Source organism: Nothobranchius furzeri, chromosome 5, assembly GCF_043380555.1.
Source record: "Nothobranchius furzeri strain GRZ-AD chromosome 5, NfurGRZ-RIMD1, whole genome shotgun sequence".
Classification (NCBI taxonomy): domain Eukaryota; kingdom Metazoa; phylum Chordata; class Actinopteri; order Cyprinodontiformes; family Nothobranchiidae; genus Nothobranchius; species Nothobranchius furzeri.
In genome coordinates, this window is record NC_091745.1 from 66,057,974 (window position 1) to 66,071,342 (window position 13,369).

Consider the following 13,369-nt stretch of genomic DNA (forward strand, 5'->3'; position numbering starts at 1 on the left):
GCTGCCCAGATGAGAGTCCTTCCATTTGGACAGACTCATCTGGTCAACAAAGCACAAAAAGCAATCATGTTTAACTGGCATTCATCAAAAGAGGAATTCACTGTGATCACACCAAATAACTGGGTCAAAGGACTTGGGTGCACTGTGGTCCCACGTATTTTGGAAACGTCATCGAAAATAGATGACCAATATCCATGCAAGTTGAGCAAGTCCAGAAAATGTTGTTTTAAATAATGTTACTGAAAAAAATCTTTTGGCTTCGGTTATTAAGTAAGATGTGTACTCTTTCCTTTGTCTGTGTGTGCCTAGGACTTGTAGGAAGTGCAGAGGGGATCGAGCTTTGTGGTAGTGGCACCTAAACTATGGAACAAACTACTTCTGTGCATTACAGGCACCCTCTATTTATGCTTTTAAATCGCCCTTAAAGGTCCCTCTTACATTTTAGTACTTTGAACATCTTAGTTTTATGTAAAGCACCCTATAAATAAAGTTGAGTTTTCACGACAGCTTTTTCTTTTATGACCTGTGTACTCTTGCCATATTCAAGACAGATAAGCGAAGACAGACATATACTCCATTGATCCCATTAAACACAGTTTTAGTTCCAGCTAGTGTTGAGACGTTTGCAGATTTGTTTCACTAAAGGAGGTTTTCACCCCAAAAGCAGCAAAGCTGATGCTGATGTCTGAAGCCTATTAATTTGTGCGGCATGTTGCAAAGCCAGGTGAAGCTACAATTGTGTGGTTGTCATGCGAAACTGCTTCTCACCATGCAGAAAGAAGACATACGCTTTAGAAAAAAACAGCTCCTACACCGGTCTGACCTTCAGACCTCACATTCACACAGACTTGCCATGCCTCCTTTTCTTTTGATCTTTTCCCGAGCAAAGATAGAATGAGGGGAATTCTTTATCAAGCAGACAATTTCAAAAACAGGACAGCATAGCGACATTTCTATTTTCATCTAAAACAAATCATTTGCTTAGATAAATATAAACTCCTCATCTTCTGAAACAATTTCTCTGGTAATCTGATGTAGAGGACAGAGCTCACTGCAGGCTTTATTAGGGTTGGGCATCGGTTGATTTTGAACGATTCCAATTCCAATTCCAATTCCTTGTTTCGATTCCAGTTCCTATCGATTCCCAATTCTGATTCTTTCAAGACATGACATGTTTTACATGAGCCAGCTAACCACAGGTCCTACTTGATGAAATAATCTTAATTTCAACATGAGTTTTTAATTCTATGAGCAATAACATCACCTTCATTTAGACAAAAACATGTTTTGGAGACAAAAAGAAAAAGACTTGCAGTACAACCAGTGTGTTTGTTTCTGACCACAACCAAAGTCTGGAAGAAGCCTCTGTGATGAGAGGCTAAATGTCTCCAACATATCCAGGAACGTCCAGCTGTTTTCAGCTAAAACTCTCAGGATGATCATGTCCAGGATGACTGAGAACTACACCTCCATGCTGCAGCAGCATTCAGTCAGAACAGAAACTTAAATGTAGCTGCTGTCAGTAACAATCTAACAGATTTTAAACATTAAAACTCTCAATAGAAATAGTTCAGAAAGGAAATTTAATTTTTCACAACTTTGTGTGTGATTTCAATTCAATTCAGTTCAATTCAATTCAAAAATACTTTATTAATCCCAGAGGGAAATTGATTGCTGGAGTAGCTCATTTATTTTAATAATATAATTTATTATTATTATTATTATTATTATTATTATTATTATTATTATTATTATTTATTGTGGCAGAAGCTGGTGTAGTCCACCACAAAGAAGCTGCTCTAGCATGATGACTTTAATTATTCTACAGGTTATTGTTCAGCCTTCTGACGCTTATGCTCACACACACACACACACACACACACACACACACACACACACACACACGAGTGTTGGTGAGCGGCTGCGTCTGACTGCTGATGCTCCGTGTGTGTTTTTATTTCTGCAGTGAGACAAACTCACCTCACACCGTCCAGAGTTTGTTCTTTAAAGCTTCTATTAAATCCACCGTGTTGACGTCTTTTAACAAGTTTCCTCTACGCTGCAGGAGTTAAAGTTTACATCAGGAGTAAGAGTTTGGCAGATGTGTTTGTTTATATCTGGCCACTGCGTGCCGGGTGGGGGGAGGAGAGACTCGGTGCTGCACGCAGACAGCTGGTGTGATCAGCTCTGAAAAGCGTTGATCACAATTTGTAGATCACTTTTATTTTTCGCGGAGATCGGCCACAGATTCATCTTCCGGTCGGCATTCTAGGAATCGAAACTAGGAATTGAATTAAAAAACTTTGAACGATTCCGTAAAAAATGAACAGTTTGAACCGGTTCCAATCGATGCTCGATGCCCAACCCTAGTAACGAGATCAGTGCTAATCGCTTATTTTCATCCAAATTGCTGTTATTTTGTGCAACATGTTTAACTGACTAGCAACAAAATGTTGTGCATGCATATCCTGCTGTTTTTGTCTAAATACATTCTTCCTTTACAAGTGTTTGAATTGTTTTACAATAAAATCTGCATGTTTTTTCTATAAAATCTCTAATTGCATCTGTTTATTCTCTCTTTTAGAGCCACCCAGGTTCCACTTTGACAAACCTGAGAACTACATCAGCATGTACCACCAGGAAGGAAGTGATACACTCTACGTGGGGGGTCAGGCCATGATCTACGTGATGAATTTTACAGACAGAGGGGTGGACTACCTGCAGGTACCAACAGGCCTAAAAGAGCAAGTTTAGAAAGGGAAAGCCACACAGATCTACGTCATTGTATAGGCTTTAATGGACTCACCCATCTTGGCTCGCGACGAGGAAGACTGTGTGGATTTCTGCAGCCAGGAGAGAGCAGAGTTCATCTTGGCTAGTAGAAGCTAATCGTTAGCATTAGCAATTTCACAACACGGCAAAACTCCTTCTGGCCTGAGTCATTTGTGGAGATGAAATGTCAATGTTGCAGAGCAAACAGGAGCAGTGGAAGAGTTATGTTGCTGTTAGCCAGTCAGAAACAAGATGCCCAAATATGAGTATTAACGAATAAAACTCCAAATTCAGCTGTTTTCTGCCCCAATTTCCTCTAAATAACTTCTACTTTTGGAAACACGAGCGCCAGAGCGATTTTCCCACTGAGAGTGACTCACAAGTGATTCGATTATACCTGAAACCACTGCAGACAAAAAAAATAGTTAAAATGTTTTAAAGCTCACCTGCATCGTGATAACGTAATGAGGTGGAATAATTCTTTGTTTATTTTCTGAAAATATCTTATTTGATAGAAGACAATAAAGCAACTGATGAAGGTGACAGGAGACGCCAAAACATGTCAGCAATAGTAAACAAAAACAAGCTCTATTTGATTAGTACATAATGAAGAACTATAAAAAAAATTAAAGGAAAGCAAATGATTACATTTAGGGTAAACATAAATAAAAATTTCAAACATTAGAAATAGTTTTTGATGATTTGAAGCTGTTGGTTGGTTGGTTTTGTGAAGCTGTTGCCAGCAGTAGCTAAATATTGGATGTGCCAAAGTTGAAGGATTATGTAAAAAAATAATTATGGCAGGAAAAAATTCTGCTTGGAACAAAGATTGTAAGCAAGGGGAATTTATCGCTTATGCACAATTATTCAATGAATTGCTGATTTGTGCATGTGATTACTGGCTCACAATTAAATATAAAATTCCCTTATTTATGTGTTTTGGTGTGAGAAAAATTAAGGGATTGTCCCAAATCAGGGGCAATAAGTCACAGTCTTTAGCTCTGCTCAACTTTAATTGAACATTTAGACTCTAAATAGATTGGCCGTGTCTCTTGCTTCTAATCAACGATGTTTCCATGATTTCCTGGAGCCTGATGATCTAATCATCATTAGACGGATCATTGCCGTTATCAGGTTACAACACAGCCACCATTAAAGAGACATCTGAAGTAGTTTGGCAAAAATGTACCACGTTTTAGAGATAGTACCTGTGTGAGATTCATGTCTGTTCAGTAACTGGAGCAAACACATGTCACAACTAACCAGTGTTTCGGGGGGGGGGGGGGGTCTTTAGGACGGCTAAGGCAGTGATGTCTAGTCGTAATACTCAAGAGCAACTATCCTGCCTGTTTTAGATGTTTTTCTGTATCAGCACCTGATCTGGGGATCAACATTCCTCTGCAGAACTTGAGGACGTGAAGAAAAGATAACCAAACCATGGACTCAATGGTTTTATTTTATCATTTGTTTTGTATGTGCCTGTTTGTTCGTTTGTCTATCTTTTGGTAGCATGCCATGTTAGATTTTGTACTTGTTTATGAGTGGGCTAAAAATAAACACGTTTAAATCAGAGGCATTGGAGCATGGATAAACAACAACATGCAGGAATGCAGCCCACAGGGACCCGGACTGGACCCCACAGTTATCCTTTTAACGTGTGGACAGTGGACGAATGAGTGTTTTAATGTGAAAGTGAACAAAAATTGTTAAAGGTAAAATAAATAAATCTACAATGAAAAATAATTACTTAACTTATGCTAATTAGCATTTGGCTAATTGCAACAAACCGTAAAAAGGGTAAATGGCCTGTGTTTGACATAATGCATTCAAGGGTCCTACAACCCCCCAAGGTGATGTACAACACACCCAGTCATTCACCCACACACACGCACATATACACACACTGGTGGTGATGAACTGCAGTGTAGCCACAGCTGCCCTGGGGCGCACCAACAGTAACAAGGCTGCCGAACACATGCACTACCGGTCCCTCCAACCACCACCAGCAGGCAAGGCAGGTTAAGCGTCCTTGACTAAGGGAATGACTACTGGGGCTTGAACCTACTTCCGGTTATTGAGCAGGCACGTAACTCATCTGCCATCGTCACCCTGTGTTTGCCGTCAGTTAAATTTACTTAAAATCCAGTCTCAAAATGTGATTTTCTTACGTTTTTCGATTTTGATGGAAAAAGAAACGACAAAAATCAGTAGGTGGTTACCAGCATATGTTGTGTGGTGCTGGTATGCTAGTTCCCAGTCTACTCACCAGTATCCCATGCTGGACCAGCATACCAGCACCAAAACACAGCATATGCTGGTTTTACCTCTAGGGGATTTGCAGAGTGCTCTCCTAACCCACCTAACCCTAACCTTTTCACTCAGGAGCAAATTGGGACACAGCAAAGACCCCCAAGTCTGTTCAAGTAAACAAATATCTCTGTTCACTTGTTAAAGGTCTGTTCTATTTTGTGGGAGCACATTTAAACCACTACTCTTTGTGACTTTAAACAAAGGGCCAGTAGGGTCATTCCAAGACTAGGTGAACAGAAATAAATGGGATTGCTTCTAAATCTATTTGAGGTCTCGCTGTGAGGATACCACATTGAGCCAGAAAGGGGCAGAGAGAAAAACGATGGCCTGCCCACCGCTGACCTAGAAGAGCAGCTGGGATCCACTAAAGACTGCAGAAATTAGGTCACACAGCAATAATGAAGATGGACTCTGTATGTTTGAGAAGAGAAAATTCATAATTCCCTGAAGTAATTTAAATTTTGGCCCAACACTATTTAATAAGTGGCCTAAAGCACCACTGATGACCAGAAAACTTGTTTTATCCTTGTCGTAAATGCTCGTGCTGAAATGGGTGGGTTCTTTTTCGACACCATGACAGAATGGAACATAGTGATGTCTTTCACTCTGTTCAGCTGTTTGAGAGGATGATGAACTTCTATGTGATGGCTCATTCCTCTTACTCAGATGTTAAATTCACACTTTGTCAGTTTGAGTTATTTCTAGTGTCTGCAGTGGAGTGTAAAAAGCAGGAAAAGTAAACACCAACTGTTGTTGTTCACAAAGAAAAAACAGAAAGGTTTAATTTGTGACATTCCAATTTGTTCATCGCTTTTTACTTCTTAGCGTGCTAAAAATAACATGTTCATTATATGGCTCTTTTAGAGATTGATTAAAAATGCTGCAAAAATCAGATGACACGATTAAAAAAGCAGTGCCTTGAGTAAAGAACACATTAAATAGCACTGAAATGAATCCTGTGCAGAAGCGAGCTAGTTTCACTTGGCTGCAGGAATATTTTCTGAGATTTCTCTGTTCGAGGCTGTTCAGGTTCAAAGAACTTTCCACCAAATAAACAGTCTTCCCTCCTACAGATCCCAGCGGCATCAGATCAGACTGCAATTGATACCTGCAAGGCGAAGACTGCACCGCTTGAGGTAGAAACTCGTCCTCGCTGTCAGCACCTCCATCACATCGCCTCTGAAAAGCAGCTCAATCAGTGCATTTGTCTCCGTATCACGCTGTTTCTCATCACCATCATGCTCAGCGCTAAAACCTTCCATTTCTGTTCCTGTGTATTTTTTCCATTATGATCCATTTAGCTATAAATCGAATAATGAAATTGTACAGAGGATTTAAAAGAGGTTTATTTGTGTAGATGACGTTACGCAAGAGATTGCTCCCCCTCCGAACAACAGACCAAAACGTCACGTTCAGTGAGGAGTTAATCGTGAAATAATTCCATTGAGAGAAGAAGAGATTCAGAAATTCACCAGCCTACCTTGATGCTCTGGGTGTTTAAATCCTCAGAAACCTGCTGAAAACTGCTGTTCAGGGTGCTGCTTGTCTTTGCAAAAGAAATTATTTTCTTACTTTTATTTCATTCAAAATTTATAAAATAAACACAAGCAAATACAGTACATAAACATATGAAGATGATGATGATTATGTATGTAGTTGGCAGATGAATTTATCCAAATAAACTTACAAATGAGTATTTACGGTATTTGACAGCTACTGATACTGAAAAAGAAGTTTAATGGTGCAGAAAAAAGCATTTGGTAACATTGGTTGGTTGGCAATGACAGGGGTCAGATGTTTCCTGCACGTCTTCAGTAGGTTTGCACGCCCTGTAGCTGCCATGTTGCCCCATTCTTGCAAATGAATTCAAAATTACAAATAAGAGAATAGCCTTAACAAAACGTCACAATAAAACACAGATTTCTAAACAAAATCTTAAACAGTTAGTCTCACCATACTTTGAAACACCCATAAATCAACTGTGAAACTGCAAGTACTGCAAAACCTTCTCTAAGCTATAGAAATGCTCACACCTCAAGTGTCTGTGTTCTCTGTAGAAGAGGGTGAGTTTGTTGTAGTGTCGCCTGGAGGAGCATTGTTTCATTATTCATACAGTTTCGCTCCTCTGTATTCCCCTATATGTGTGAACTGCTTCTGTGTGGCTGTCCTTACTGTAGATGAATAATCGAAGGAAGCACTATAGGAAACAATGTGACTGATATTTGCTGCTGCCTGATGTGTTTAGTGCATCTTATTAATTTTAAAGACCAGGTTAACTGAGAAACCTTTTTTTTTTTTACTTATTATTTTTGAAAATGATCACTCTGAGGTTAAAGGTGCATTCTGAAAAGATATAGAGTGAATTATACAGTGACAAAATTCCAAAAGAGTCTAATGTTTCCGTCATTTTGGAAGGAAGGTTATATTGAAACATTTTTCATATCCAGCTGGCTGTGGGGATTTTCAGTTTTTCTCCTTTTAAAACAAGCAATCAATAGTTTCTGATGAATGTACCTGCTTCTGATTACTTAAAGACTGTTTTAAACAATGCGATACACCGCCACAGGCTAAACTCTCCCAGAGTTACCACAAGGACCAATTTGGTGTGCCACCCCAAAACTTTCTTTGGCCCCGTCTGGCCACCCCTATCAAAATTTTCTGGAGGCACCCCTGTCAGTGAGTGTGCATTTGCTGTGTCTCATGCAAACTAAAATACTGCAGTGCCGACAACTGTAATTTGACGACTGCCGGCAACAAGCTCCAATAACCAAAGTTTTCCACAGGGTGTAATTTTTACTTCGGTTCTACATAATGCATCTTTTAACATGCAGGCTGAATGTGGAAATGGTCTCCCACCCCTTTTTCCTGAGTTAGCTTCTGATTTAAAATAGTCAGAAAATACTCCGTTCAGGAAAGTATGACAGATCTATGTCATTCGGCCACTTGGTATTCATTGACTCACCCATCTTGTGACAGGGAGAGCTGTTGTTGGTTTAGTGTCCAAGAAACAGCAGAGAACGTCTCGGCTAGTAGCAGCTAACCATTTGTTTCTAGGATCATCAATTCCACAACACGGCAGATCTCCTTCAGGCGTGTGTTATTTGCAGAGATAAAACATCAAAGTTGCAGAGCAAACTGAATCAGTGGTAGAGTTGCGTTGCTGTTAACTAACCAGAGATGAGATGTGCAAAAATCAGGAAATAAGACTCCAAATGCTGCCATCTGTTGCTTCTGTCTCCTCCGACTGACTTTGCATCCTCTAACAGAAGCATTTGAGCTTTTTTTTTTGCCAGAGAAGGACTTACAAAGCATTCATTCCCACTAGAGGTCGTTGCAAATGTTTCACAAATATGAGTAAACTTATCCTTTAAAGGCTAATCTGTAATACTAACTATTGACACTGGTGATTGTCGCAGAGGCTAAGACAGATTTTTCGTTTGTTTTTTTCCGCACTTCAGCGGCTGTTGTGCTTTAGTATCACAGATTGATGTGCAATGTGTTACCCACACCACAGATGAAGATGAATACATCACCTTTAATGCTGTTTTCAGCCAGGAAGTTGAATCCACTCACCGTATGCACTGTACACAGCATGTAGTCAATGTCTCTAGAAAGTGACTGTGTCACAGCTATACCAAGAAGACAGCTACTCCTGCAGCCCTAGTCACTGGGACAGCTGTCACGCCAGTGCTGCAGCATTAATCACAGCTACAGTCTGTATGCGGCACGCAATGAGAGCAAACTTGTGATGCGCTCTACTGACCCTGGCATTAGCTCATGCTATCTGACATGATGTGTCATCAAGGTACACCCAAAGCATGGCACAGAGGAAACACAAAACCCAAAAGCATTCTTGCGTGACCTTGCAGGCCCAACTCTTGACAATTAACAGCTTTGGTTCTACATAAAAGGGCACTTTTGTACTTTGGAGGAAGTAGTCGTATTTATTACAGAACAACAAGCACCAGCATTCATTTAAAAGATTTTCAATGTTGAAGCAATATTTATCTTTGCTTGGTTTAGTGGTTCTCGTGTAAATTCAATTTATTAAAATGTGAGCAGTGAAGTCTTTGGATATTTCAAGAGTCTTTAAAACCGATATATGCAAATAACTGTCATGCTAATGGCGTCTAAGATTACCCAGCAGAATGTGATGAGCTAGAGAGATTCTCAAATGCTCATGTCGTCACATAGCACAAATAACAAAATCAACCCCATGGGCACAAACACAACTTTCATATGAGCATGTTTCAATAGACGAAAAAAAAAACTGAAAGTGCTGTAGTGTTTCTTGAGGATAAATTCTACATTTTAGTCTGTAAAGCAAAAAACCATTACTTATAAATACCTTCTATTCAGCCGCCCATGCATCCATGGTAAGTGTTGAATGGACTTCTTAGAGCTCAACAACCCCCCATGGATCTTTACAGTAGTCATTAATCCATTCACACAATCACACACTGATGGTGATGAGGTACATTGTAACCACAGCTGCCCTGGGGCTCACAGCTTGTAATTAACAGGCTTCTGCTGAGCTTAATGTGCTGCTGCACAGGTGATTCAGTCACTGAATCAAGTGTGTTGGAGCAGAGGAACAACTAAAACGTGCAGGATACAGGCCCTCCAGGCTCGGAATTGAATAAATAAGAATATTGCACTTGTTGGACTTGGAAAAAAATGGAGCTGACATGCCCGGTGCTGCAGTCTGCTTTTCGCACAATTTCTGCATGTTTTAGAGCGGGAACACAGCTGATTTGTTTGATTTAGTGATGAATTGACATTCGTATTAGTACATTTGGGACTAAACTGATCGTTATTATTCTAATCACAAGTTTTGTTAAATCTTATCCCAACCTTCTAAATGCTTTTTAACTGGTTGATATATTATATTTGAATCTTTATTTAAGCAATGAAACCAGTATTCCCATGAGAAGGCAGCAGACAGGAAGCAACTAAATCACTCCACCTGGTTTCAGATTCACCTTAGAGGTTAGCAAGAATTAGCCTGCTGAACTTGGCCAACTGCATGCAGGAATGAACAGCAAATTCAAAATGTTTTCAGCTTTAGCTCCATCCACCTCAGCATAAATTTATCAGGAGTGCACACAGAGTCCAGAGCCTCACAGGGAACACAGGAAGAGGGAAGCAAATCCTACTTTAATCCTACATGACTCAATCAAATCTCACTGGAGGCCTTTCAGCAACAGAGACATTTTCTGTTCTCAAAGATAAAATTGTTCATTTGAGGGATGACTATTCAGCTTGTAATGACCGCTGTGTAATGTGGTTTGTGACTCTGGAGGAGTTTTGTCAAGTCTGGGAGAAAAAATAATAAGTTGCTCCCTTCTTTTGAATAATCTCAACATGGGATCTGCTGCACACTCATGGAGCTAATGGAGACTCTGAAGTTAATCTGAATAATTTTGATCATTTAAAGAACAGTCATGCATTCACTAATCTTTCTGAAGGATCAAATTCTAATGTATGCAAGGTCGCACCCACTCTTGTTCTCCATCTACAACCATGACTGCATCTTATCCCATTCGAGCAACGCCATAATTAAAGGTTAAATATGAAATATTTTAACCTAATGCTACATATATTTTTTTTAAATATGTTTAGAAGTGTACAGAACAAAGGTTGTTTCCTTTAAAATCTACATTTAAATGAAAAAATAATAAAATGTTTATTTTGACGGGCATAATACTGGGTTTATACTTACATCTACCTGCCAATAGAGGGCAGTGTTGCAGTAAAGAGCCCGCTCGACACAGCAAGGCTGGCACTGTGGAAAATGGCGGTTTTGGCAAGTCAAGCAGCTGCTTCTGAACCCAGAAGATGTTCTAACGATAAATACTGCTGTAAAATAAACTTAGTAAAAATTAGTCCTTCCGCTGTACGATTCATCACTGGACAGGGTGCTGTCTGGTCACTTCACCTATCGGCAGTGAACCTGAAATCTTGATGGCTAGAAACCTTATTCTGTTGTTGCTACTACAACCTCTAAACACTAGATGTTTCTATGGTGTTCATGTTCCATATTTAACCTTTGAATACGCTGATGACACCATTTTGCTGGGGCGAGGTCTGCTGCTTGGTAGAACGGTGTGGTAAAAACAACCTGATTCTTAAAGTGACAATGTGTATTTTTCCTGGCGATAGGAGTGGTAAATACCTAAATCGTTGCAAGCAAGCAGTATTTTTGTGTTGGAGTAAGACCTTACCAAAGGATGCCCATTAGGGTCAAAAGGTCCTGGGGAGTGCGAACTTTAGCAAAATAACAAGCACATCAGACTTCCTTTCATCCCTGGCAACAAATGAAGAGGTAAATGTGTAAAACAACAACATTTAAGAATGACAAAATGTTGTGTCCCTTTGTTACACATCAGTAAATGCATTTTGTCCTCATGGGTTTCCGTAGAAAGAAACATGGCATCTAATATGGCGTCGACTAGAGACTTAGATCCACTCCCATGTATTTTAGACCTGGTTTTTATGGTTATATGTTACAAAGCCGCCACTATTTCAAATTCAAATTCAAAGATTATTAATCCCAGAGGAAAATGAGAGTTTCAGTACACACAATTCTGAGATCAGACATACATAGGCATAGACACATGACAAGAATTGGTGACTGTGGTCATTAGCAACACGAGTCGCGCTACCTTAATAGAGATCAGAGGGGTTTACATGAGGATTGAGTCAGGTAGAAGGGAAAAAAGGCACTTCAGAGTTGCCCTGCAACTTTGCTATGCAAAAAAACACCTCAGACAGAAATGCAACAGACTTCAGACATAACACAACATAAGTGTCCACTAGGTGGGGTGGTAGGGTTTGGGAATCTCCACACGCCAGTGCATGCAGCCGCGATAAGCAGTGCTCGTCACCTCCATCTGGACAGGGGGAGGAGGCCGTTGGGTTTAGAGGGCACAGTGACTCCTGGAACGATTCAGCGGCCTTCACAGCTCGCAGTTCTGCCCAGGCTGGGATAGGGAGACAGAGTTGCTATGGCGACAGCAGCATTCCACATTTCTTCTGAGGGGGAGTATTCGTTGCAGCCTTACAGGCTCAAGGGCACCAGATTCAGATAAGAAATTGTTTTGGGGCCAGACAGAGATCATTTCTTCACTGTCTTAAAGTCCCATTGGTCCTCAACCTCTCAAAATCCAATAATGGCATAAATTAATCTATCCCAATCTGTGCTGATTCATCCACTCGCTCCTTGATCGCATCCATCTTTTGTGCCAGAGTCTGAATCTCAGCCAAAGTTCCAAGCTTACAACTCATCTCGACAATTATATGAGTCTGTGCTTTCACAGAGTGGTGTAATCCATCCCTGAGCTCTGGGAAAGAGCCAATATTCCTCGACAGCTCGCTAATTTTCAGGTAAGCCAGGTAACCTCCCAGGCCAAAAAGCAGAGAACCTGACAACACCACGAATATCCATACGTCTTCAGAATCCTCTACAGACAGTTGAGATAAGCAGATCAGGTTCCACTGTTTCCAGGAGTCCACGATATGCCCAACTGGATCTGTCCCAGAGGGGCACCCGAGAGCCCCTTCTCCCGTTCTCATCATTGAGAAAATGTTGTCAGTCGCATTGAGAGACCATCTGACCAGGTCCATTTTTAATAATTACCAGTTTCTGTCATGAACTGAACTCGGACGACACATGATGACGCCAAACACAGTGAGTAAAATAAAAAGTCTTTCTTAGGAGTGGAGTTACCAGAGGTCTGAGGTGGGAATAGTTCGACAGGGTATCCAAAAAGGCGAGGTCGGGGATGGAGCAGGATCGGAGCCAGAGGATCTGAGATGCTGAGGAACAGACAGGGAATTCCAAAAGGCGAGGTCGGGGACGGAACAGGATCGGAGCCAGAGGAGATGCAGCGGCGCAGACAGGGTAATCCAAAAGGCGAGAACGGGGATGGAGCAGGGTTCGGGATCTTCAAAGACAAGGTGAGTATCAGGCTGGAGAATTTACTAGCAGGGCGTTCAATAATCTGGCAGTGACTGGATAGCTGGATGGTTCTTATAATGTAATGTAATAATATTATGGTTAGAGCGGACAGACGCGGTGCTCGAGGACAGATTTAAAAACACAGACTGGAATATGTTCACCAACACAGACCTGAACCAGTACGCCTCATCTGTACTGGATTACATCTCCGTAACCACAGACAGTGTCACCACCCAGAAAAGGATCACCATGTACCCCAATCAGAAGCCTTGGATGAACCGGGATGTTCGTCTCCTACTGAAGGCCGCTTTTAGGACAGGAGATGCA

General features: G+C 40.8%; 1 protein-coding gene across 1 annotated transcript in view; it reads left to right on the forward strand.

The window, feature by feature from the left end:
- si:ch211-113g11.6 (semaphorin-7A) overlaps positions 1–13,369 on the forward strand; it is a 58,338-nt gene that overhangs the window by 12,030 nt on the left and 32,939 nt on the right. The window contains exons 2-3 of the mRNA XM_015949889.3: positions 2,585–2,724; positions 6,156–6,218. Coding sequence (XP_015805375.1) covers positions 2,585–2,724; positions 6,156–6,218 — 203 coding nt within the window. The remainder of the gene's footprint in view (positions 1–2,584; positions 2,725–6,155; positions 6,219–13,369) is intronic.